The 25,654-nt window shown below is 46.2% G+C and overlaps 7 protein-coding genes across 7 annotated transcripts; 3 read left to right on the top strand and 4 right to left on the bottom strand.

Annotated features, from left to right (window-relative positions):
• Positions 1-244: 244 nt before the first annotated feature.
• AGABI2DRAFT_210119 (hypothetical protein) lies at positions 245-2,611 on the bottom strand (the record flags this gene model as incomplete). Its single annotated transcript, XM_006455594.1, has 13 exons — positions 2,335-2,611; positions 2,248-2,283; positions 1,577-2,189; positions 1,401-1,519; positions 1,293-1,348; positions 1,194-1,224; positions 1,119-1,140; positions 1,060-1,064; positions 874-993; positions 673-783; positions 498-580; positions 391-424; positions 245-294 (listed from the first exon to the last, which is right to left on the bottom strand). Exons 1-13 carry the CDS (start codon positions 2,528-2,530, stop codon positions 245-247), a joined length of 1,476 nt encoding a protein of 491 aa, XP_006455657.1. The 5' UTR covers positions 2,531-2,611.
• A 4,682-nt stretch (positions 2,612-7,293) lies between these two features.
• On the bottom strand, positions 7,294-8,744 carry AGABI2DRAFT_76369 (hypothetical protein; the record flags this gene model as incomplete). Its single annotated transcript, XM_006455593.1, has 4 exons — positions 7,294-7,371; positions 7,435-7,791; positions 7,853-8,284; positions 8,538-8,744. The coding sequence occupies 4 exons, from the start codon at positions 8,742-8,744 to the stop codon at positions 7,294-7,296; spliced, it is 1,074 nt and encodes a 357-aa protein (XP_006455656.1).
• Positions 8,745-10,168: 1,424 nt separating this feature from the next.
• Positions 10,169-10,427, top strand: AGABI2DRAFT_195067 (hypothetical protein). The gene has a single exon (XM_006455592.1). The coding sequence runs from the start codon at positions 10,194-10,196 to the stop codon at positions 10,365-10,367; it is 174 nt and encodes a 57-aa protein (XP_006455655.1). The 5' UTR covers positions 10,169-10,193; the 3' UTR covers positions 10,368-10,427.
• A 1,953-nt stretch (positions 10,428-12,380) lies between these two features.
• Positions 12,381-13,681, bottom strand: AGABI2DRAFT_145727 (hypothetical protein; the record flags this gene model as incomplete). Its single annotated transcript, XM_006455591.1, has 7 exons — positions 12,381-12,405; positions 12,458-12,485; positions 12,604-12,702; positions 12,805-12,963; positions 13,028-13,235; positions 13,295-13,339; positions 13,397-13,681. 7 exons carry the CDS (start codon positions 13,679-13,681, stop codon positions 12,381-12,383), a joined length of 849 nt encoding a protein of 282 aa, XP_006455654.1.
• A 370-nt stretch (positions 13,682-14,051) lies between these two features.
• AGABI2DRAFT_195066 (hypothetical protein) lies at positions 14,052-15,103 on the bottom strand. Its single transcript, XM_006455590.1, has 7 exons — positions 15,087-15,103; positions 14,998-15,031; positions 14,822-14,943; positions 14,632-14,766; positions 14,457-14,580; positions 14,313-14,395; positions 14,052-14,265 (listed from the first exon to the last, which is right to left on the bottom strand). Exons 1-7 carry the CDS (start codon positions 15,095-15,097, stop codon positions 14,166-14,168), a joined length of 609 nt encoding a protein of 202 aa, XP_006455653.1. The 5' UTR covers positions 15,098-15,103; the 3' UTR covers positions 14,052-14,165.
• Positions 15,104-16,472: 1,369 nt separating this feature from the next.
• On the top strand, positions 16,473-22,196 carry AGABI2DRAFT_210109 (hypothetical protein; the record flags this gene model as incomplete). Its single annotated transcript, XM_006455589.1, has 21 exons — positions 16,473-17,408; positions 17,455-17,987; positions 18,043-18,135; positions 18,189-18,296; positions 18,348-18,426; positions 18,486-18,632; positions 18,684-18,809; positions 18,861-19,344; positions 19,396-19,541; positions 19,594-20,049; positions 20,100-20,211; positions 20,275-20,590; positions 20,648-20,666; positions 20,723-20,787; positions 20,846-21,003; positions 21,057-21,209; positions 21,257-21,283; positions 21,345-21,441; positions 21,493-21,626; positions 21,681-21,879; positions 21,928-22,196. The coding sequence occupies 21 exons, from the start codon at positions 16,473-16,475 to the stop codon at positions 22,145-22,147; spliced, it is 4,608 nt and encodes a 1,535-aa protein (XP_006455652.1). The 3' UTR covers positions 22,148-22,196.
• A 658-nt stretch (positions 22,197-22,854) lies between these two features.
• AGABI2DRAFT_195065 (hypothetical protein) lies at positions 22,855-24,364 on the top strand. The gene is made up of 2 exons (XM_006455588.1): positions 22,855-23,347; positions 23,395-24,364. The coding sequence occupies exons 1-2, from the start codon at positions 22,909-22,911 to the stop codon at positions 24,216-24,218; spliced, it is 1,263 nt and encodes a 420-aa protein (XP_006455651.1). The 5' UTR covers positions 22,855-22,908; the 3' UTR covers positions 24,219-24,364.
• Positions 24,365-25,654: the final 1,290 nt, after the last annotated feature.

The following is a 25,654-nucleotide window of genomic DNA, read 5'->3' as shown; positions in this document are numbered from 1 at the left end:
GTCCTCCCATCAGCTGGCACCATCAACATCACCTGTCCAATGTCAAGATCAACATGAAAATGATAGAACAAAAAAGAAAAGATGAACGAAGTTCAAATACATAAGTAGACATTACAGCAAAAACAAAAGTGGAGAGGGAGAAGGAAAGATAAACAGATCGAAGATAAAAGAAGGCAAAAAATTCCCATATATCATAACAACCACTATCAGCTCCAAACGACAGGATATCAATTCAACAAAACCATCACATCAAATCAGCCCGTCGAAGGTGTTCCCTCAATATAGATTCCTCAACTAAACGAAACCAAGGGTTGGGGAAGGAATAGTAAGCACATTATCACACACACACACGCACGCGGGAGCAATAAGTCCGCTCTAAAAAAGACTTACCGGCTCCTAATGTCACCGCCGTGGATTTCGTATCCTGAGAACGTCGGACAAAAAACACGAGTCAGCGCTATAGAATAGAAAACGAAATGGCCCTGAAAAAGACGCACGATCACTGAAGTTAGATGAACGTAAAAGGGTCTTTGTACTGGTGAATACTGCCTTGCTATCTCCTTGAAATGTTGTTGAAAGTCTGATCAAAAAAAAAAAAAAAGCGTAAATGCCCATAATTCAGAGACGCCGACCCGCAAACAATCAAAAAAAGATATTGAAAAAAGTGCTCACATCTAGTTGCCGTTGATAAATCATTCTTCCGATCTCCAAAACTAGGGACTGAATCTCGAATTCGAATCCCTCGTTGTAGTTTCGCTTGCAAAAGATCACATTTGTTCAGAACTATCAGAAAGTAATTTGAATTAGCGCGTTGCCAGACAGATCGTGAGAGAGAAAAAGATATGGTCCTGTCATGAACGTCAGAAAACTTACACAATATAATTTGTGTCCGTGCGAGTAGCTTGCATGAGCATACCGACTTCCATAGGAGATAGCTATCCTCCAGCCTGTTTACCCGCCGATCTTCTGACAGCTTTTCGTCAAATGGAGATACTAAACCACGTCAAAATAGCGCAGATAAGTTGAGTATTCTCCGATGGTCCGTATTTATATACGTACTCGGTCTGGGAAGACTCCGAGTCAGTGACAAGGGTGAGAGAAGAACAAGCCACACTCACGCTAAAAATATGATGGCATCCACTTAGGGACAAATGAGTTTCTTGAACGACATTAGTGCATGTTTTTTGACTTACCATCATCAAAATACGGATACCATGCAGCACGCTGAATAAATTGAATGGAGAAATTTGAGTTGGAGAACGGGGTAGATGATCAAGAAGGAAGGTACGAACACTACTTCTAGTTCCTCCGACGTCGTAGAGCCTCCATTCTTGCCCGACGGCTCGACCTGAAGAAGTGGTGTCGTTGATAGCATAAGGCACTCCTAGGCGTGCACTTACCATGATCAAAGATAAATCTATACTCTTGTACACCCAGAGTCCTTAAACGGGCGCGTATCACGTCGTCGTCCGTTGGCATGTAGCTCTGAGCTGCTATTCGATCTGTATCGTTCAAGAAGCTAAAGAAGAAAAAGAATTTTGTAAAACTTCGAAAAAGGATCAGCAGAGATGCTCACAATCCCGGGGCATCTTCTATACGGGCCTTCCGCCGGGATAGAACTTCTTTAACTATTGAGTCTTCCCATAAGGACTTGATATCCTCGCGACAATTCGCGATTATCTCTGCGATTTCTTCTTCAGAGTCCTTTGAGAATTTGGCGGTGCCGTTTGAGGTTTCAGGACGGCTGCCTGGAGCCTTGCGAAATTTATCGAGGGCTGACTTCCATCCGTTGGAAGAATTAATAGAAAATTCGGTGGGGGCCCTTCGGCCTGAAGAGTCGGCGTCATGGAAGGGCGCAGCTGATGAGGGATTGGAGCCGTAAATCTCTGTACTAGCGGCACCCAGCTGCTCTTCAAGACCCCGCTGAACTTCTTGTAGGGGGGAGAGACGGATACGGAGTTGTTTGTGCTTTTCCTTGAATTTGAGTGGCGGTAGGGTTTTGGCGGGACGGACTGTCAAGTCCTCGGTAGAGTCATTCTCTGGATAGCGTGGATAAGGTAGATCGACCATTTCAGCGACCATGTGTTCGAGTATTTCGTTGGCATTGCGGACCAAGTTGAGAAAGATGACAGCGCGCCAGGAGGACAGCTCTTCTGACCACTCGCGTCTTGCATAGGTCAGCTGGAAATCTGTAGGGGGGATTGAATGAGCATTAACAGGACTAATCAATAGATGCACGGCGCGGACTTTTGAGCGTTGCAGTCTTTCCACTTTCACTTTGACCTGCGGTGAATTGTAAGGACGGGACTAGTGAAGAGCTAAAGGATCGCTCGCCTAGCAAAAGTAGCTTGACAGGTTTTCTCTTTTTGCTCGAGAGCTCTTTTTCCTTCTTGATCTGCTCGTCGATTTCATCGCTCACCCTCTTGGCCTCTACCTCGGCGGCTTCTCGAATCTGGCGTTGCTCCGGGGTTTCGTCCGGCGGGGGCTGGATGGCCAGAGTAAGCGGGTCGTCGTCTGGTTGTGGACTCATTTCACGACGAGGAGAGGGACGAGACCAGGAGGGTAGAAGGAGTCACGGACAGGAAGGAGGTGAGTTGGACATCAGGCTTCGTCGTCAAATAGCGAGCGGACAATCATCCTTCATCTCCTTCCGTCCTTCTTCCTCCGCCCGGCCGGCATCTTCCCTCGCAACCACCACCATCATCTCCTCTGATCGGAACCGGAACGAGCTACTCGGATCGTCCTTGTACTCTGCCTCCAGCACCTCATCTTACTTCATTGTGCTCGCACGACGCTCTCACCTCGGCATGACTATAGCTCATCAGTTGCGATGGCGCCGACTATTGCCCAAGGGATATAATGTTTAACTATGGCTATGCATGTAAATTCACGCGGCGCGCCCAAAAGTGCATTGTACTGGAAACGTGTATACAACAGCTGATATCAGCGCCGCGCAAAAGATGGCCGAGTCAGTACGAGCTATCTCATACCTGTGCAAATGACCTATTATTAGCTATAGCCCACCGCACAGCATGAACATGACGCATATCCTATTTAGCGTTAAAACCATTGTGTCCCCGTCATTTCGCTGGTCATACTGTTGCCAGGCTGTATCCAATGCTCCCTTTGTTTTGAAAATCCCTACGCTGCGAAACTAGCAATAGCTGTGTTAGGTATCATATATGAACTACCCCGCTTTCACGCTTGTTTCCTCGTCGCTTCACCACTCTCTTCAGGGTTCCTCATCCATTACCTCTCCCACATTCCTTCAGAAGCAGAAAAAAAAAGAAAATGTCTAATCCCATGGTACGCTCTACAATGCCGACATCCTTTTACTCGGAGACATGATATTCTCCCTCCTTTTTTTGGAAGTTCGATCAAGATGCAGTCATTATGATCATTGAATCGTTCAACGACATCCCAGCAGGGACTAAAGGGAAAGTTCACTCTTCAATTAAAAGCCTAGGACATCCTACAACCGTATGTAAACTATCATCCAACTACCGATTTTAATTCTTTTTGAAACTAAATCTTAAAAATTTTGAAAAAGTACAAGTACAGAATCCTCTTCAGTGTTGGGAAGGATCGTCATGCGGTGCCAGAGAAAATCATTGTAACCGCTTGATGAGGTCATCCTGTCCCAATGGAAAAACAAACAAAGAAAGTTAAGACGCTCCTTTGATGCTCCATTGGATTGGCATGACCTTCCGTAAAATAATCTTCTTATGTTATCGATGTATCAGAGATCAATTTTTCTTGGGAAGTCAGCAGTATGGCTCAAACATAGGCAGTGTGCGTTGGAATATCAAGGTCGCGATGTAATAGCAACAACCAAATTCTACGCGTACTATGATCCACGACCGCTTTGACGATGAGACGGAAGACTTCGATCATGCTCAAAGTTCAAGCCCACTCGTTCCGATACATACTGTTCTTGACCCCGAGGGAGAAAGAGGAGTTGCTCATTCTTTCTTTAAGTGGTCTACAATCTACGTCGATGAGTAGAAAGATTCCGAAGTCGACTACGGGAACAGAACCCCGGCCGTTATCATAAAGCAACTAAAAAGGTTTCTCCCACATTTTTGCCAGTATCAACTAATTCGCAAACCACTCGATGTTAACTCTTTCAAGTTAGTTTGTGGCCCTTGAAAAAAGGTTTTCCCCGGAGGACTTGCAAGTACCACAAGACCGTTCCCAAAACTGTTCGAATATCTCTCCTTCACCCGAGTTCCGACCGGCTCCACAAGACGACTGCAACTGCATTTCTCGTTTATCTCGGACATGAATCCGGGAACTACCAGTTATTATACTCAAGAGACTTACCCCGAACTGAAAAATTTCCAATTTCTTACATATCCGCGTCCTTTTGGCAAATCCGTAACCGCAGCTCTCATAGTATGTAAGTTTTTACTAGCTCGTTTCTTCTGGGAGAGATATGATATCGTAATCATATCCTTCTCTTGCGGTGCTACCCTTTAACTTGAGAGGGCCTGGACTCAACAAGCACAAAAAAAAAAAGTTATAGGCCCAATGAGTTAATATCAGATAACCATGATCCATCAGGTCATTTTCATTAATACGTTGAATTAATTGTGTTCATTCCGGAAATAAACATTTTCCGTCTAAAGAAAGTAATAAGACACCAACAAGGTTGAAGCGTTGATGCTGCATCTGGTCACAGGGTTTTAATTTTCGATCTTAGATCTAACTAAATCTCCTCCTCGTGGCAAGCTTGAGACCCAAAATTCGGTGACCAGGATCAGTATAGTGAGGCTAAATGAACTCATTGATCGTTTTAAAGAGGCTCCCGCTAATGAACAAGTAAAGTATCCTGGCTCCTAATGATCCCACTTGCTTGTTACGAATTGTCGATGTACGAATGAAAGTAGAGGTCCCCACCCTCCCCGAATCATTAACCAGAATTTCAAAAGAGATCTGATCGGACTCATGACGACGCGTTGGTGTACGAAATCAATTAATTTAACCTATATCCAGCCTCGTCGCCTACAGTTGGGAAGGTTGAGAAGGGAAGGACGAGGACTCTTCCAGACTGCGATCTGGAACGACTCGAAGGTCTATTCTTTTTTAAGATCCGAACCAGGCACCTTGCCTGATTGAGATTTATCCGTCGTTCGAAGGGTCTTTGCCACCTATAATGAAAAATTCATTTCCCATTTTCCTTGCGGGAAATCGCCCAGCCAGCATCTTGCTTGCCCTCCAACCCCCGGTCCGTGAAAAAAAAAGGGACCAAATTAACAATGCAGGCATCCCTTGACTCCGTGAAACACAGAGCCCTAAAACTAGATCCCACAGGAGTGGAACCATTTACCACAATGCCGAGTCGTTTCGGAGGGTTAAACGTTAGTGGGATAAGAACAAGAAACGTAACTAGATACTGACAGGGTCATACCAAGGGGCCGAGGCCTAGAATTACGATATCTTTGGAACCTAAAATAATGCAAAACGGTGTACGGAAGTGGCGGGAGTTGGGATTCAAGCAAAAATCTCGCTTGGGGTGATTTTTTCATCACCGTTGTGGAGCTTCATGAGGTAGCGCAAGAGAAGTCGTAGACTCGTAGTGGTCCAGCCGCTTCTAATGAACGTTCCCCAATTGCTGGCATGTCACAGATCTCGTATCGGGAAGTACCATGTCCTACAACGTCTAAGATCTACCGTCGAGGACATAATTGGAAGGTAATGCGCTCGTTCTGGGGTTGTTACTAAAGTATTTGTCAAGGTGCGTTGTGCTGTTGACTTGGTTGAAGATCTTGCCCAAAAGGAGTGTCAAAGACGGCGGGCTCGACGCGCATGCATGTCATGTACATTCTGATCGAAGCACACCAGCTGCCGCTAGCCTCTTTACTAAATCGTGATGAGTTTTCATTGGATTGAAATATGATCTTCGTCACCGATCTGATATAACTTTAAGACATCATCTATCAATCAATCTGACGTCTCGCGTCGGGACCTCCGAGTCATCCCCGCCGGGAATCATTTTTTTTTCTTTTACGAGTTGTCGACGGTCTAGCCGCTTCGTACCTGGACCAGACCTCCGGAGTTCCAAGCTGAATACAATAAGGTTCATTCAAAATTCGGGTTTCGTGGAGAGCCATTGGCTAGCACTCCTGCTAAGTACGCTAGTTTTGACTCATCAGTGACACTTTCGAGTCTCGAGAAGAAAACATAAATATCAGAAACATCATTTCCATCTATGCAAATTAATTTCGCTTGATCCGTCTCGCCTCCAATGGCCATAAACTTCCATTCCTAATACCCGAACTCTAGGGTATAAACAAGCTGGGTCAAAGCGCTTTTTCGAGGACCGATCATGACAGGCTCCTCGGAGATTCCTGTTGCCAGAAAGAGACAATGAACTCGTCAATTCCCGCATTTTCATAACAAAATTTTTAAAGAGGCGACGGTCACAAAATGTCCACCATCATCCATGTATACCTGTCCCCTTCAAGCTTCAAAGCTTCATCCTCGGATCGGTCAAAAAATCTGAATTGAAACGGTCAACAAATTTCCGAGATATCCCGGAGCCGATTTTTAAATTTCAATACAATAATCAACAAAAATGAATCGTAACTGAAACTAGACTTGTGCTCTCCCTAACCTATCCTCGCCTGTAAACTGAAAACCCGTGAGGTAAGTAAGCAGCCTGATAGCGCGATTATCTGCGGACCTAGACATGATTATAGTAGACGCTCCAGAGCACCGACCAGACAGCAATTTTTCTATTAAACACCATTTACGCTGGAGTATACATGATGCATACAGCCCTGGTCGCCTCCTGGAGACAGTCTGTGGCGTCGCATCACGCCACTGCCACTATAGTATGACTAAGCCTCTAAGATTGCTTGGATAATTCCGTAACAACAACAGCGACATTCCGCTAACATAAATTCCTGACCACAGGCTAAAAGATATCATCACCAGATTCACAAAAGACTTCATTCGTAGTATCGTACAAGAAAAAAATATATACTTAAAAAAAGAGAGAAAAAAAAGAACCACTAGAGAAGTTGTAAGGATAAAAAGGAACAAAAATGTTCAAGGGAAAAAAAAAAGTTAAGCTTGGGCCCCAAGTCAAAAATGTCACCCTGCGACAAATCCCCAGGCGGTAATGGGAAGAGATAGGGCAAAAAACACATAAAAAGATACAAGCGCCATACATTCTAGTCGGTGACCCGTTTGAAAAAAAAAGAAATAAAAAAAAGCGGTTAAGAGACCCTGAGCAAAAGAAAAAAAGTGGGGAACATATCAACTTCGTTGTTTTTCTTTCTTATCTACTCAATCTGTTCGCTGCCGCTTGCCATCTCTGTCACCATCGCCATTAGCGGTTGCGGTGCCATTTGTCTGTTCGCCAACCTCCTCGCTTTTTCGTTTGTTTCCCGTGGCAGGGTCAATAGCCCCCGAGTCGGACGATTTGACGTTCGTTCCCGAAGCAGCAGGCGGGGGAAGAGCGGATGCTACGCCATTGGCGGCACTATTCCGAAGAGATTCCACTTCCATCTCCAAGCGTTGTCGGGCATTACGCTCTTCTTCCCACATACGCTTGACTTCTTCCAGTTGGTTTTGGAGGTCTCCCATGGCTTGGTCCATAAGAAGTTTCTCCAAAGTCCATTTTTCGATATTCCGTGCCTCGTTCTCCTTCAGGTGGTGGATGTATTGCACGGAGCGCGCAAGAATAGCGCCTTTCGCCTTTTCTCCGTTCCCGCTCGGTACTATGCGACCAAGTTCATTGATGCCTTCATTGATGTTACCACGGCGGCGACGCTCAACTTCTTTCTGTTGTTGATTCGTTAGTTGACAGGTGGCAGGGACCAATGTAAGAGCAGGAAACACATACGTGGTTATCTTTCCTCTGCCTCGTCCATTCGTCGCTTCCCATAGCTGGATTCCTTCGGCGACTGCCACTGGATGAGCCCCCACCTGGTGACGTAGGGCTGGGAGGCTTGTCTCCCGGAGAACCGCCGGTGGCAGCTTGGACCGCCTGGGCGACCTGCTGCTGCAGCTGTTGCGCCGTGCGTTCATCTGTGGGTGAACCCTCCGGTCGACTTTGTTGTACAGTAGCTGGTGTTGCTTGTAAAGCAACAGCACTTAATTGACCCAAATTGGGAGGGCCGCGGGGGTGGGAGGATGGTCCAGGGTCGTTGATGCCCGGTAGTCCAGTCGAGGTTGGATAGTGAACAGCCTGGACAGCTGCCGGGGAAAAACCGGGATGCGCAGCCAGGTTCGAAAGAGCCTGAGCAGCATCTTCTTTCGGGCCTTGTTCTGTGAGCTGAAGACGGAATAATCAGCACGGTCAAGTTGATTGCTGATAAGCATAGCAGAAAAAGACGTCTCCCCGTGACTTGCATCGAACGCGCTCGTGCTCGGCGTCGCGAACGATATACGGTCACGTGTAGTTAATTAATGTAATTGATGCGATTGCAGAAGAGCATTCCACACTGATATATAAAGAACGATAAACATAGAAGGAGAGAGGCGGGGGGAGAAGCAACCGGCCGGGTAAACATAAACGGGAAGCTCACCTTGCCAAAGACATTGGGTAGATGGCGAAGTAGAGACATAATCTGATTCTGATCGAAGCCACCGGTGAGGTGAACGTTGGACATATCTGAAGCTGGGGGAATGGTAGGTGGTACGCCTGCTTGAGGTTGTGATGCTTGCACTTGCGGAGGATTGGAAGGAGGCTGCGCAAGGCCAGGGTCTTGGCTAGCCTGGTTTGTGGGAGCCATTAGAGTCTCGATGGCAGGGAAAATAAACGGACGCTTTGACAGACAAAAAGGGTCCTATGAAACGGGGGAAAGGGCTAGACAGCGAGAGCTGCGATGCGTGTGGGTTCAGAGGTGATTGAGGTGACACTGGCGACAAGGCTGAAAGCTAGACAGGAAGAACGGCGGGAGTGTGAACGGTGAAGTAAAGTACAGAAACCAATACAAATCTTACGGGCGCCAAGCTGCAGAAACGAAATGGACTGTATTGGTGCGATAGACGGTGCTCAGCGAGGAGGGGAGGGTGGGATATGGGGGCGTGCAAGTCACGACGGCCGTGATCAGAAACCCTGTGACCTGCCAGGTCATCCCATTTTTACTCTCCCACGCCACTCCCTGCTGAGTCATGTGCCTTCCCTATCCAGCACTGATAACCCCGAGGACACAGATAAGAACCCAAACAAGAGAAGAGGCCGCGCACAGCTATATTTGGGTCTACGACATTCATTCTTTTTCAATGATGTTATTCCACCACTGACGCTCGACGAAGCCTTTTTGAAGTGTCGAATAACGGTATATCCACCGAGGAGTCCGTGGTCCCTACTGCCACGCTAACTTTCGACCCGTTTGTCTCCGGTTTACAACATCTGGCGCATAACTCGTTTTCATGGTCCTCGCCTGGACCCGGTCGGATAAGTATCAGATTGAAGGCAATCGCGGTAATCTGAATTTGCTATACAACATAATAAGAAATTGATCGGTCCCAAATTCGGCTGACCTACTGCTTGAAATGTAATATCCACCGCGACGCTCTGGCAAATTTGGCTGACAAAAACACTCAAAGATGCCAACGTATACATCATAGCCGAATCGATGAATATACGTTTGGCAAGCTGCATTCGGGTCCGTTGCGGTATATCCCGCAAAGAACATATGGTGGGCGGCTTCCAACCCTTTTGCACTGAATAAATTCTCCCCACAATCATTCCTAAAGAAATATATATATGTGATGTTGAACGTTTTATTTTCAAAACTAAACCGCTTACCTGTACAGTAAATATTTATTACGATTGTACATGTCCAGAAGGCCGCCAGGCCCGGAAAAGTCTTTTCCGAAGGACCGATTGGTGTGGGTGACAGCGAGAGTCGAAAATATAAACAGTGGAGAGCGTAAATGCTAGAACCCAGACATCCCATCCAGAGAAAAATGGGTAGGACTATAGCAAGGAACATCTTATTCCAGATAAGCCAGCATCTGTAGAGCTTAAGTCACGAGCCCTACTGTCAGATTTCCCCAAGTGTATTTCTTCAAGGCCTTACCAAGACGCTGTCAGCAATCATCGTCTCAAAGATCGCCAGGGTAGCCTAATACGGCCCGACATCAATACTGGCAACCGAGCAAACAACATAATAGACGAGGGCACATACCTTTGCAACGACGATCGTTCTTCGTTTCCTCTCAAATTCCTCGGGATGAGGAGAAGACTGCGACAAGAACATGTACTCCCGCATAACAAGAGTGAGGTGGAGCGCCAAGCTGGTTGTGGAGGACATAAAGAGGACGATAACTACCGCTGCCAGTGGAAAATTAATGTCCCGGCCGCGTTTTCTGTCGCCCCTCCCTCCGAAAAGTCGTTGAAGACTTAAACAGAATGTAACCACGTTAAATCCATATAATATGGATGCAATCATGAGCGCCGGCAGTCGGCACTCTCGAAGAGAAAGACCCATGTTCGAAAGATAGAGACCTGATGATGAGAAACTGGGAGAGGCCAGGTCTCGTGTATGGACACTGATTATAAAGCAGGTGCCAGAACGCATGTTAACCGCGCAATAGACCCATAGACTGTATTGCACGGGAGAACATCAAACATGGCCTGAGCATGACACAATACATGTTGGCATGTTGACAGTGGTTTAACACGGTGACGTTAACCTCAAATTGATTTGCATCGTTTCAGGCGAGTTATTAAGCGGAGGGTCGTATGGTATGAGCCCGTTTAAAAATGCGGACACACCGAATTCGCCCTAGCGACCGGGGTGGCACCGATGTCAGGTGAAGTCTGTGAGTGTGGGGCGAGGGAGAGTCAATGAGCCAAAGAGCATACTCGCACATCGCATCAGATGGGGAATCGACGACTTGGACTCGTTACGTGCAATTTAAGGTTTTTCAGTGTGATTGCATCAGGTACTTACAGTGGAATACGTCGAAGTGGCAACAAGATTTGAAATACCATGTGGATTGGCTTCTCATAGTTACACATCCTTAAGAATAATGGTATACAGGTGGATCTTCTTGGCAGTCTAGGAACACAGTTTGTGAATTTCTTCCTGGAGGCGAGGCCAAGGCGAGGCTGTGAAGCCGAATTACTCTGGACGAGACAAAAGAGGACTAATTAGCAGCCGTTATGCGTGACATTTGCGTGACACACGCCTTCACCGCCATAGCATTGGTCGGCGCTGGTCGGCATCAAGGTTCGTTCACCGGTCGCCTTCAAAATCTCGACAAAGGCGCCTAGCAGACTTCTTGAGCCAATAACTTTCATTTTGGCAACTGATTCTTGACTTTCGTATCCAGTCTCCCACTCCCCCCCTGGTTTTCTCCCATCTTCCTTCTATTTCTGCCTTCTTTCTCCACATCTTTTCTCTCGAGAAAAGTTACTTCGGCCAGTATCTTGCTTCTTTGATGTGGTTTGACAACACATGTCTCGTTATTGGATTTGGTGGTGTGGTGTGGGAACAGAAGTTAATGGGTCATTTTCTGTCAAGTTATCGCCGATGATCGACCTCACAATAAAGCGTTTTGTATTTCCTAATCATAAGACTAAACCAAAGGCTGTGCAGTGTATATGCTCTTCGAAAAATCGTTGTCGTTCAAAACACTGCCTGCGTCACCACAAAATTGGGAGTCCGCAACTTGATCCTTCTCCATTTGCCCACCAGTCTGAAGAAATGAATCGAGAGTATACTAAATCAATTGGATTCTTGTCAATGAATCAGCACTATGTAAATGAATATACGCTACCGGTTCTAGGTATGACAAGTAGCTCTGCACAGAAATGAGACCCATACTGACATTATTTATCCCCTCCCGTCAAGTAGCCTGGAATGAACCTTATGAAGTAAAAAATGCTGATTCTATAGAATCCGTGGTTTAGATCTGGACATGACGGAAGGGTCGGGAGGAACCTATCTTCAAGTTCCGGACATGATCATCCAGGGAAGGACCAGTTTCATGTGCACGGGTTCCTAACTTCCTAGAGTATCTTCCAGGGTCCTGTTGACTTGCAAGGCTCTGAAATCAGTAAACAAACTTTGACGCACGCGTTATGGGTTTAACTACCAAATTGCATTCAGGCTAGTCCGCCATCTACAGGCTCGTTCGACCAGGTGTGAAAACATGATAGAATTCAAGTTTTATTGTTGTCGTTAGCATCGCTTGCATTTCAATCAAATTTGCAATTAACGTTATCATTGATAATTCGTTGTTACATGTTAACCGTGCGACAGGACAAGAGAACAGGATCGTGACGTGAGTATCGATATTTAACATGAGCAGTGCAGTAAAAATAGATGAAAATGCGACCGTATTGAAACACCATAATTCACATTCAAAAACCAACATGTGCCTGAGTGATATGATCGTTTCTAGCATTTCTCCTAGTTCAACCCCATGAGTACGTGACTGAGTCCAAATGTCAGTGGTTTAGTCTTTAAACATTTGTATCTGAACGTACCCAATCAAGTGATCGTCATTGACGGCCGCTGTTGGCGGAAGACGTCCATTGAACGCAGAGCGTTACGATTTCAGATATAATTTGGGAGGGGGAGAGAGGAACGATCTGCTCGGAAAGGATAGCCTAGAAGGTGACATGCTACCAACCTCGCCCGAGAGTAGACGTTCTCGCTTCTCCTTTTCGCGTCTGTGCTGATCCACTCGGATGGATATCAAATTGTAGGAGATGCCCGACACCATGATCATCTATACACATGTTAATATTTGCATGTTCCTAGCTTGAATCTGTGAAAGCTAAAGGACTTGCCACAGTTGATGCCAAAAGAGAGATACTCTGACAAAATTGACTTGCGAGCACGAATGACGAAGCCAGAATACCCATCAATCCCGATTCCATGATATATCTAATCACAAAACTGTGTGGTGTTGTCGGCCATGTCTTCGGATATGCCTCGTCGATCTGTGTACATTTCCCCTTTTGGATTAGAACTTGACGGACAATCAAGGCTGCAAGGTCGGAATGTCATTTATCAGACAAGTTCATAACATGTTGAAAATACAACGGACTGACCTGTCGTCATAAAATTCAGGATTATCGTCAAGACCCAAAATCCTATTCGCATAGCAGATTCTACTATATCTTGTTCGAGATTACCCGCAGAACTGTTTTGACTGGATGCCGTCACGTAGATCAGCATAACCAGTCCGTGAACCCAGAGAAGACAAGGTACGGCAATAGTGATCCAACGGCGGGAGTGTACGATCCAACAGCGGTAGATCTAACAATTTCAATCTTAAAAAAAGTCTGTTGCTTGCAATATCGACGAAACGACATTACCATTACACCCTCTGTGAGTAGCGCAGAAAATGCGACAATAAATGTCTAGACGACGAGCATCAGTAAACGCGGTGAAAAAGAAGATCAACTTGGCAAGCTTACTTTGACACGGTTGAACCAAGGAATAGGATCGCAACTTCCATCCTGAGTCGATCCGCACATATGACAATGTAGTACGGTGAACCCCAATCGAGCAATTAGAAGGCTGATGTCCAAGGTTACTAGGACGAACAGCATGGCGGCAACGACATGTAACCCCCATTTGTCTCGGCCCTGCCTTCTGAATGCTCGTATGGACCGCAGGATGGAGATAAGATACCCTCCATACAGGGTCAACCCAAGGCAGAGGCTGATATATTGGCTGGTAAATCCATCGCGATAGGTCATGAGAGGCAGTACTACGGATCATGAATTGTGAGCACAGCTGAGAATTGGTTTCGCTCGACCCGGACCAGGAGAGATGGGGTAGTAATAGAGTGTAACAGACCTTGGAAAGATAATTTTCCCTGGCTAAAGCAAGCAAGGCAATGGGTTATATATACTTCTGCTTTGAACAGCCATAGAGCACTTTACAAGAAGAGCTTCTCGCGATTGTCCAGACGGCTGCTCGTGTTTAACAGCTTCAATTGCTTTAATAGCAATTGCGTCACACTGCTTTGAGTGTACACACAAATAGGTCTTCACACGGTTGCCACACGGTTGTCATGCTGTTAACGCAGCACTGCCAAACGAGGATGCAGTAGCATCTAATTTCACAAAAAAGGGCCATTGGGAAGCGACTACGATAGATCTAACCGTTGTACAAAGAAAGACAGTTCGTTAGCTTATGAACTTGTGGTAGGAAAATAACAGCTTTCATGGACAGAAGCACCTAATCCCGACGCTTATCGGACGTCTGGCCGGAAACCTTGTTATACTCAGTCGCGAGCCGATCGTACTCTTTGGCATTTTGGCCTGCCTGCTTCTTCAATATAGCTAAGCCGGCATCAGATACAAGCGACGAGAGGCTCATGAATACATACCGTATTCAGACTCTCTTTCGGCCAATTTCTTCTTAAGATCAGCAACTTCCTTATTATCCTCCGGTTGTTTGCCATTTGCCTTTCAAAGTAAAGAGAAGTCAGGAGACGATACGGGAGTAAAAAAAATGGAATTTATTCACTTTCTTCTTTAGTTGGCCACACTCCTCTTGAGTTTGGATGAGGTCGCGCATGATTTGGAAAGTGCGAATAAGAACAAGGGAAAGGAAGAGGCAGAAACCAGTGAGGTAGACATTGCGTTGAGAGCTAAAGAATAGATGTAAAAGAAGAATTTCTAGAGGCTGGTTGAAAACATACTAGAATTTCCGAGCATGTAAATTCGACTCGGACCTAGCATCAATTGCTCCACTCGATGTGGATTTTGCCGATTCAGCCTCCACAGTGATACGATACATGCGTTGGAGAGCATCCGCGAAGAGAATGCCAACAAATCTGAGGGGAGAAATTGGCTGAGTTGTCTGCCGGGACAATTAACACTATCACGTACATAAATGAGATTTTCAAACCATACGCAATTCTGGAAACGAAGGTGGACGTGGTGAGGAGAGTGAGGACACGTTTGCGGACGTAAAATGGTAGTGGAGAGACAAGGACACAGAAAGTGACCATCTGGTAGATGGATCAGGGTTGGTTCGAATGTTTTGAGTGTGAACATGAACACACCTCTGCGGCAAGTAACAAGAAGGTCAAGAGATAGCTGGTGAGAGCTAGGGGTAAGGATAAAACAGAACAGAAAGCACAGAATGACTTACTAAATTGTCATTTTGCGAGCTATGAGGTGGATGACAAGTCTGCGCAGATGTTTCTTTAATAACGCCGTTCAACGGATGCTGACGTCACTCGACACGTTATACCACGTGATGGCCAACTGCTGCGCTCCGCTGCGGGGCCTGCCTGAAGTGATCGAGCACCAGTTACAATGTACAGATCCTGGCAGCGTCAGGCAGCGTCTGGGTTATTGCATCTCTAATTAATTGGGCAAGAACCAACACATTTCGCCCTTGGCTTTTCTTCGTTAGGTTCCACAGGCGCCATGTTAAATTGACAATTCTTGGTGTCTGTCGACCGAATCTGCTGCTTGTGTTAACTCTTGAGTGACTGACTCGACCTGTGGAGATTGAATCTTATCCATCACCTACCTCAAGGTCGAGGGCTTCTCGTTGTGCTCCTGGTATGCGACCGAATACACTGGCAACAGTGGCAGGCACTTTCAATTATGGATGGGCTGACGGTCGATGGCTGTACCTCCTTCTTAACGCTCATTTCTCCTGCAAAGCTTCAAGATACGCGTGAATGTGTTTCTATTCTAATATTACATTCATGTCTCCATTTCCGTGCTGCAACTGTGACTCTATTTACCCATTTCGCTGGTGCTTACCTCTTGTTCATTGGGTTCTCCTTGCTACATAGGCCGGACAGAATTTCAGCGGAACCTATTGCAGTCAGTGCGGCATGGTGTCTTCACGTCAACACACTTTGCAATTCCAGGAAACTCGAGGGCATAGTCTCAAGCCGGGAAATATCATCTGATACTGATACCTCTCATCTATGGCTTTCATCTATGGGCACTCAGTCTCATCAAAAATAAGCCAAGCCAATTCTATATCAGAGGAACGCAGGGTGGACGGTTCCGAGCTACGCGTGCGCCGCCTCGCGGGTTCAAAGTGACTCGGCCATCACCTGACCGTGACGCCGAGACCAATTTAATTCATATTTAAAACCTGCCTCTCACCACGACCGTCCCAGTCAAGTCCGCCGCCAGCGTTAATAATTCAATGCGAATATCATGCTCTCAGCATTGCATTCCCACAAACCTGCTCGCGTCGGACGTATGGCCTGAACGCAGAAGATCAGCGGATTTTCTACTCTTTGAAAAATTGGAAGGTCTTTTCGACCGTATCCTGGAAGAAGTCTCGCCATCCACAGCTCAAGAGACAGGGAAGAAAAGGGCTGGATCACCCTTAGTGGATACGCAATCGACAAAGAAACGAAAACTCACGCCTAACGGAGAGAGCTCAGACGTTAGAACACTTACTTTCACTATCACATCCCCCCTCTTTCCACCTCCATCTATCCCTCCATGTCCCCTGGGAGAAGAAAGACTGCCCATATGGAGGCATACCTTTAACATGCGTTATATGCATGATTCTGACCAGTCATTGTTTTCTGGACTAGAAGCAATTCTGGAAACATTGCGCCCCTCCTCTGAACCGACCGCAGTGAACGTGGGTTATGCTCATGTTTTGAACTTCTCGCAGAAACTGGTAGCGGTTTGGGAATCACAAGACGCAACTCGCGCTTCTCAGAATTGGTTATTGTTGCCACTTTCCGACAGCAGCCTAGACCACATCTCTATCCTTCGAAGTTGTCATGAATTACAACAAGTCTCGAAACTGGAAATTCAAGGGAACGTGAGGGTCGTCTTCCTACCAGAGGGCTTTCATCATGTCGGAGAACTTCCGTTCGAGATTCAATTTGAAGCGGAAGTTTCGTTCTGTCTTCCCAGGCTATTCGAGCCATTACCGCGGCGAACCGTCAAGAAACGTGTTGCTTTCATAAATGAATGTCTATCTCATTTGTATCAGTTCCTTTATGGCCACCTTCCCGAACAAGCAGATCATCACAACATCGACATATCCTATTTCTACTCCATTCTTACTCCGGCCTTGTCTATTCAATCCCGAAAAGCTCATGAGGCTATGCAACCAGAAGCTCTCGTACCGGACCTACTGCCTTTTCAGCGTCGAAGTCTAGCTTGGTTGCTTGGACGCGAAGGGAAAGAGGTGACATCTCAAGGGGAAATTCTATCCAAGGCTAACCTTGCAGAGTACTCATTCTGGGATCATGTAGAGGAGGGGAACCATACATTCTACTATAATCGTCTCAGTCAGATACTTCATCGCGAAAAGCCCGATATAGATGGAGTTTATGGCGGTATCCTTGCTGAAGAGCCCGGCCTTGGAAAAACCGTAGAGATGATATCCTTAATTTTACTCAATCCAGCCCCTCCGGATCGCAATCCGTCCATGGTGCGTTGGGATCCAGAGGCCCGATTGAACGTCAAAGCTATCAAGGTGCGAATTTTCACCCTTCGTGACATCAACTGATGTGGCGCGCTAGACGACACTGATTGTAACTCCTCCTTCGCTGGCTGGACAATGGGTTGATGAAATCAGTGCTCATGCCCCCTCCTTGAATATCCTCGTTTATGACGGCTGGTCAAAACTCGCTATTCCGATCATGAATACTGCAGAAGAGAAAGAGCGGGTTTTCAAAGTATTGAAGCGAGGAAAAATGCTTCCCCCGGCTCCCGCTCCAAGAAAGAAGGTTTCATCGACAAAGGAAGGTTTCCGTAACGATAAAAAGAAAGAGATCGACACTGTAATCACAAATGACGTCGCGATGGATGTAGACGCGGATGAGACGGAAGCCATGATGGATTGGTGCAATTATGTGCAGCAATTTGATGTTGTTATAACGACGTACAACGTGCTTCGAAGCGACCTCAATATTGCGCGAGCGGCCCCAGAGCGACCAAGGAGGGAGGACGTGACTTATGTGAACATCGAGCGCCCCAGGAGCCCTCTGGTTATGGTAGAATGGTTGCGGGTCATTATGGATGAGGTTCAGATGGCTGGCGGTGTAAAGTCAGAGTCAGTCGATTCGTCACCCATTTTGTTATTGAATTAAAATGCTGACGTCTGGTAGGGATATGGTGTCATTAATACCCAGGCTGGCTTCATTCGCAGTATCGGGAACTCCTGCACGTTCCCGGGTGTCGGATTTGAGTCATGTCTTGAAGTTCGTTCTTATTATCTCTTAGAGTAATGTTCTTCTTGTTTATGAGCGCAAAGATTCTTGCGCGTTGACAGCATTATTGGTTCTCCGCATATGTGGGGACAAATGTTGCGGCCGAGGAATGCCAGAGAATTCGCTTCTTTTTTCCAGAAATATGCGATCAGGTGAGCTAGGAGTCTTTGTTGGAGAAACGGAGGTGAGCTGATTGTTTGCAGGACTGTCAAGGCTGGTGTAAAAGAAGAACTTACAATTCCTCAGCAAACGCGTTACGTAGTCGGCATTGAGCTAGGACCCGTCGAAAGAGAGGCAAGTCGGCCTCTATCTTATCATATGGAATTCCCTTTGACTCGTAGCAGGTCTATGATCAAATGTTACAAATGACCCTGGATGAACTCGGTCTAGATGCACGAGGAGTCGCTGCTTCTGCTGGGTGGCAAGTAGATGGTACAATACTTCGTAGTTCTCTTCGCAAGTTGAGAGCGATTTGTACCCATCCTCAGGTATGTGGTCACGTCATCTACATAGATCTGGGGAATCAATGTGGCCTGTAGGTTGGACAGCTGCAAAGACAGGGTGATAAATTCACGAAATCAGGCGCGCTCAAGTCTATGGAAGCGGTCTTAGATGACATGAAAGACAAGAATTTCAGATCAATCCTGGACGATGCCAAAGCAAAGGTAAACATAACTTGTATTTAGCATACCTCTTTTACTGATACTGGTTTGCAGATTCAATGCTTGTGTACATTGGCACAGTATCAACAGCAGACACAGGTTGAAAACCGTTACCATGCCGCTTCACAGAACCTACAAAATGCGGAGAAAGAAATTGATGTCTTAATGGCGGAACTTGAGACTGTTATAAAACAACATCTTGAGAAGGAAGAAGTGCTGAAGAAACAAGATCAGGTATTGCAAGGTGATTTAGCAGAGCCTGAAAAGCCGAATGAAACATCTAGTTCAAGAGAGAAGGGTAAGGAGCGAGAAAGATCTCCAGCACATATCTACGACGATTGGGAAGGAACATCGCTTAATGAAGAACTCTTGAATAGACGTCGAGGCTTCCAGCAACGACTGAGGGAAGTACGGATTGTGCAGCATCGCATCAAATTCTTGCAAGGTGACGTCTACCACATGCTAGGCGGCCAGCAAGTTGCTTTGGAAAACGAAGCGTACAGTACCGCTGATGAAATTCGAAGAGATTTACTGAAAGGTACTTCATTCACTTTGATGAGACCCCAACGACTAAGCGTTATCATCATAGGTGCTGAATCGGAGGCGACTCGCACAATGGTAGCACTTAATACCACCCAAATAAAAGACAGTCGTGGGTATATTTCGGTACAAGATATATTGGTCGAGATCCCTTTCCTGCAGGATGGCTGTAACGACGAGAACTCTCTTCGACTGGTAAGTTGTTTCTTCACTAACAAAACGAATTTTTAGATTTTTTCTCACGCAGCGGAACGATGTTCACAAAATCTTCAAAGACGTACTAAATAAGCAGTCGACTTTGTTATGGGAGTGGAGAACACACATCATTGAGCTTTTGTCACAAAAGTTGAGTCCAGGCGAGGGCGAGGCTGATGGACAAGAGTACCAGCGAACTTTGGATGATCAAGGCGAGGCTGAAGTGTACATGCAGCTGTATGCGGGTCTTTTGGCAGATCGCCGAGAAGCTTTACTTCACGAGCGCACGTTGCTAGCGATGCATGACGGTCGCGAGAAAAAAATTCGACAAACAGCCGCGGCCTTGAAAGCTGCGGCTGCTTTTGATTTCACGACTGCTCTTGAAGAGCCGGTGTTGAAGGTCACGAGTGAAGTAGACTTGCAGCCAGAACATCACGTCGCTCTTAAAGAATTATCGGAGAAAAAGAAAAACATTTTGAAGAAGTTAGGTAACAAAGCATTACGCACAGTGAGTTTTCCTTCCGCCTACCAGTATAGGCTTGACTGACATTCAGATAGGTTGCCATAGATCTCCACAATGTGGCGGTTTCTATCCGGGAAGAAGATGATTCCGAAAAAACATGGGCGAAGAATGCGTCAAATTCTCTACGGCGATTAATTTCTGACCAAGGTGCGCCACATTAGTCTAAGAAAGAATGCGAGAGAAGATATTTAACTGAATTGAATTTACCAGAAGCACTCCATGATCGACTCGATGCCGACCTTGCGTTAATGAGAAAGGTGTTCAATCAGAGGATAGTCTACTTCAAACAACTCCAGGAAATATCAGACTCTGTTCGCGAGGTGGAGTGGGAGGGACCAATAGAGTATGCGGTGACGGAGGAAATGGAGAAGATTAGAGCTCTAGCCACGAAAATAGTAAATGGACGTTCAAGGCAACGATACCTCGCCAACTTGGTAAAGAACAAGGGAAAGATCTACGAGGATGACGAGGATAATACTTGCACTCTGTGCAAGTGTGAATTTGTTCGTGGGTATATGACTCAATGGTGGGATAGTTCCTCTGTCTTTTATTACGAATAAAATACTGATTTTCAACGATTCAGTGCACATATATTCTGTGAAGTAGGTTGAAACATTTTCGACTGCAATTGAAGAGACCTGATTATCTTTATCCGAAGGGTTGTATGCAGGCTTGGATGGCAAAAAAGGAGGTGGCCGTTGTACGCTCTTGTCCAATGTGCAGGTAGGAAAAGTATGCTTGAGGTACAAAATCCCACTCTCATTCATTTCGACTTCGACAGAGTTGAGATCGACAATGGAACTCTCCAGCGATTCACCGTCGGATCAAAACCAGAAATAGTCCTGCCAGAGAAAGAGGAGTCAAGTCAAAGGAGTCTCAAGTGTGAGGTCAGCGTTTCTGTGCCTAAATCGCGTCGGAAGATAGTTTATAATACCATCGGTGAGTCACTCCAAGTGCAATACGAGCCTGGAGATTTACCTGCCACATTCAAGATCCAGCGGTGTTCGGGGCCGTCCAGCAAGTTGAGGCACTCGGCGATTATGGAAGCAAGGTTCAGACACTCGTCAAGCATTTACTCTACCTACAAGTGAATGACCCCGGCGCTAAGGCCATTGTGTTTTCAGCTTGGGCCGATTCGCTTTATAGTGAGTGGACTCTTTTATTTCGGGAACCTTATTGACACTGTTCGTAGTTGTGCAGGCTGCTCTTGTTCGCAATGGTAGAAATCCTCTCCACCTCTGTCATCGTGTCTTATTGACGTGCCTGGTTGGGTTGACTAGGTATTCGTTCCTTGCGTATCGATCAAAATTCGAAGAACGAGAGTGCTGCTAAAAGATTCAGGAAGGATCCAAATATCCCAGTCCTGCTCCTCCACGGGTGAGTCTTACTTCACTCTCTACCTAGCTTTCCTATAGAATCGGTCTACAGCGAACGCGAAAATGCGGGCCTTAATTTAACTTGCGCTTCTCGAGTCTTCCTCCTTGAAAGTGTTGTTCATCATGGATTCGAGCTTCAAGCCATTGCCCGTATAGACCGTCTCGGTCAAACACGGCCTACGGAAGGTTGGCACTGGCTGACATTCAGACCATGGATCTGATACTCATTGGACTTGACAGTATATTGCTATTACACTGAGGGCACGGTTGAGAAGAATATTTTGGATCTAGCTGCGCGTCAAGGCCTATCATTATATACGAAAGAGAATGCGGCTGGTACTCTTAACGTATCCACTTTCGAGTTAGACGAGGACAAGAAAGTCATTGATTCACCAGCAAAGAAGAACGCCAAGGTGCAGAAAGGAGATTTTATTTTCCAGTATGTCTCTTGTTTGTAAACCCTTCTTATGCTCAATTTGTGATACAGGGTGGACGATATGTTGGCAATCTTATTCCCGCATATGTTTGAAGATGTTGAATATTTAATCCCGGATGAGGCGAGAGCGAACGGTCATGCCAATGGGCCCACAAGGTCTTCCTTCGAATCAGACGCTGCTGCTGGTACACAGCTGAATGAGGCATTCCCTCAGGCGAAGGCAAGACAAGAAAACGCTATTGCCGGTCCTTCGAGGTTGGCTCAGTACTAATCTACCTAGGTCGCAAGGTCTTCTAATATCGACAGTTCTATACTCGGTTTTTTTCTACACTCACACTGTTTGCCTATCTTTAATTTGAATGCACTGTAGCTAAAGTCGATCACGCGGGGAGAATCCTCGAACCATGTCGGCGGGATATGTCAAGCCGCTTAGAACAAGTATGTATATTTAAAACCGAATGAATTTGCCCGCTGCCACACTTTCTTTACTTTCATCGAGGTGGAAATTAAGATGGAAGGTTTGAACGTTGAAGGACTACAGTATCTAATAAGATGAGTAAATTTTGAACGAGTCTGGCGTTCTTGATTTCTCTTCCCAGGTCGCACCGTAAGCAATGTAACCGAAAGAATCTCCGACCCTTTCCAGAGCTCAATCCACATGCATAATATTGAGCCTGAGCTTGGCGTTTGATTCTTGACCTTGTGCAATACGAAAGATAATCACCTTAACCACCATCCTCATGGAGACACGGAATGTTCAATTTTCCATCCATCCGAGCTTGACATCCTGTTGACATCCGAAATGTTGTCACTCTGGATACTAATCTGATTTAATACAATTTGAGTCTGAAGTTTTCCAAGCAACTTAAATCGACCCTCGAATAGACCAGAGTAATTATAGTACGAGATTGTGCGAATGACACGTGGCATGGTGTAGTGCCCGGCTCGATGCGCAACCCCAGATCGTACTCGGGACGACATACCTTCCTCTAGCTCTCAAGGCGGGTTGCGATTCCATCGTTCACCCGCGCGATGGAACGCTTGAACTCACAGCCTGGCTCAATATCAGCTTATAGAGACGACAAAGATTCAGAGTATTGTTCTGCAACCGATGGGCTGGGGTCCGATGACGAAGAGCTGGATGGTCAACATTCTTCTGTAACTTCGGACCTCGAAAGCCGGTCGAGCCGAGAGCAGGACGCCATACGAAAACCATCACTTAACACCTCGCATTTGCGTTTCCCTAGACGGGGGGAAAGCCTTGACAACAAGCCACAAGACCAGCGCTATGACCATCCTGATTCGTCCGCAAATACCGCAAATACAAATAGGCGTGCTTGGTACGAATTTGACTTGGCTGTCATCGTAGCACTTCTATCGCCTTTCGGGAAATGGTTGACTGGAGGTGACCATGTCAAGCATCTCCTATTCATCGCTCTCGTGGTGTACTACCTGCATCAGGTTATAGAAGGTAACGCTCGGCTGCGCCATATTCTGTCCTTCTAACATATCTTATAGTACCTTGGATGCTTTATCAAAAAACTCGACATCACAGGCGACCAGGCCATCCCGCTCCTGTCACTTTGGAAGACAAGCACCGAGAACTTGCCCTGACCGAAATCAGAAAGATCGAGCTCTACACTTTGACACTTGCTGCAATTTCTCCCTTCATTGGAGCCTATTTCTTACGATACGCCACAAGAACGGTCCTAGGCTCTGATTATATCTCCTGGTTTAGCACTGGACTGTTTGTAATGGCAACTGGAATACGTCCGTGGTCACACTTGGTAGAGCGCTTCAGCCAACGCACGGCAGACCTAAAAGACTTCATTCACAATACTTCACCTCGCGAAGCCAAAGAGACCTCTGCTCCGCTATTGCAGCGCATTGATGATCTCGAGGGTTCCCTCGCGATCGTTGAAAATCTACTCAAGCGAATGCACGAAGATACAGTGGATTATGTTGACAAGACAGTTGGTGGGGTGAAGGGCTCATTGCAGAGAAACGAGAAACGGTGGAGGCGCCAGGATGAGAGGCTGCGGTCCGTGGAACAATCTATCAGCGCGCTCTTTGAATCCAAAAAGGAGAGCTGGTCGGCGATGAGTCCTCAATCAGTATTTAGCCAAGTATTTTCTGGCAGATCGTCGTCCTCCCAGAATAGCCCAGAAACGGAGGAGTATAGTGCCAAGTTTCTGGGATCCACTGCAGACGGTAATCAACCCACAGAATCCCTCAAGGCGGCTCGCCCTTTTTGGTTTAGACTCGTGATGAGTTTAGTGTTGGGTGTTGGACAAATCGTATTCTTTCCGGCACGAACCGTTATTCGTGTACTCTTCGGCTGATGATTCCAAGCTTTTATTTTGTGGAGCATTGTCATTGTATTCTTTTGTACCCATACTTTCCTTGCGCGTCCATGTTTTCGTAGTTCCTCAATCGACTCTGTAAAAATAAATACCCATAATATATTATAAATTACCGATGTGAATTTACCTGTTGAAAATATCGGGCTACCGGACATGTTTGTTTTGCAGTCATTCACTCACTGAGTGTTACAAGAATAGTGACCCAGCACCACGGATTCGGCTGCGTGTGAATCACCTTTGCGAAGTTACCGTTGCACTGTTCGTACACTGTTCGGGGAATAATACACAAGCAAAGTGGAGCGCACCTGACCACAAGTCACTGCTGATTTCCGATTGACAGGGTCTAAAACGTTTCACTATTTCGTCGATAGAGATTAGAGCGGTGTGAGAGCGTATTGATCACGATAGATGTATATGTATGGTGGTGTCGCAGGTGACCTGTTCACGAGGACGTTTTCACGTTCACCACGTTGGTACCATGTTGGTAGATAGTCGACATTCCCACACGTCGATATCTGCATGAAAACGGTTATTCGTAGCTCAGACTTGACACACGATCTGAAACACCAGTTGCTGAGACCATGTCGCAAGTAATTCGGCAAGAGTCAAGATAGTCAACTGAATGTCAGGCTTCAGCCACTGTTCTATGTTTGACGTTATGCAAGTCTGTATCAGATTGCTCCAAATCCAATTTTATTGGTTACTGAAGCTACAACAGGTCAATCAAGCATTTTATCCTTAAACGGAGGCAGAACTACGCCGAGCGCTATACATTTGACTCGAAAACCTGAGGAAGAAGAAAAAACAGACAAAAATAAAGTCAACCAGGCATTGATATTATTTGATTATCCCATAAGGTTTTGACAAATCCGGCCTTCAGGCCGAATGAAAGGCACCGCAGGAAGTGCAGGGGGGGGGGCGTATCCAGGTCTGGCATCAATGCATGGCCGACACCCCCTGAAGTTAAGCAAGGTGTGGTCGTTTTGAAAATACTTGATTTCAACGCATTGTTATAGCCTTATTCACCGCACAAAAATTGTACCAGTTGTGTTTACTTTAACAGGATTATTTTAAATTTTTCCTATGGGGTTTTATGCCTCCGCGGGGGTAAGGGCGTGTGGAAAAATGGACAAGAATAGGGCCCGAGAAGAAGTTTGCAGCTGTAGTAACCAAATTTGTCGGATACGGCCTCTACAGGGTCTATCAGGGTCTTTCTACTACAGACTGCTCAATGGAGGTTGTCAGCGCCATATTTTGTGATCCAGGTCTGCTGACTGACAACAAAGATGGACTTTCAATTATAGCGTGTGGCTGAATTGATAGTCGCATAGAGCGCCCAGAAAGCGCCGCACGTACGTTCAGTGCCTCGGGGTAACTACATGCGGGTAAATCACTCGCGAACGCCCACTAAATTG

This window comes from Agaricus bisporus (assembly GCF_000300575.1).
Source record: "Agaricus bisporus var. bisporus H97 unplaced genomic scaffold AGABI2scaffold_11, whole genome shotgun sequence".
Taxonomy (NCBI): Eukaryota; Fungi; Basidiomycota; class Agaricomycetes; order Agaricales; family Agaricaceae; genus Agaricus; species Agaricus bisporus.
This window is presented reverse-complemented; position numbering and strand designations above follow the sequence as displayed.

Bases quoted from the DNA above. Each gene is read 5' to 3' on its own strand.
- AGABI2DRAFT_195065 (XM_006455588.1), top strand. From the start codon at position 22,909: ATGGAACGCTTGAACTCACAGCCTGGCTCAATATCAGCTTATAGAGAC. The intron at 23,348-23,394 runs GTAACGCTCGGC...CATATCTTATAG, and splicing joins CCTGCATCAGGTTATAGAAG to TACCTTGGATGCTTTATCAA.
- AGABI2DRAFT_195066 (XM_006455590.1), bottom strand. The intron at 14,944-14,997 runs GTGTGTTCATGT...TCCATCTACCAG, and splicing joins TCTTGTTACTTGCCGCAGAG to ATGGTCACTTTCTGTGTCCT. The intron at 14,767-14,821 runs GTACGTGATAGT...TTCTCCCCTCAG, and splicing joins GGTTTGAAAATCTCATTTAT to ATTTGTTGGCATTCTCTTCG.
- AGABI2DRAFT_195067 (XM_006455592.1), top strand. From the start codon at position 10,194: ATGAGGAGAAGACTGCGACAAGAACATGTACTCCCGCATAACAAGAGT.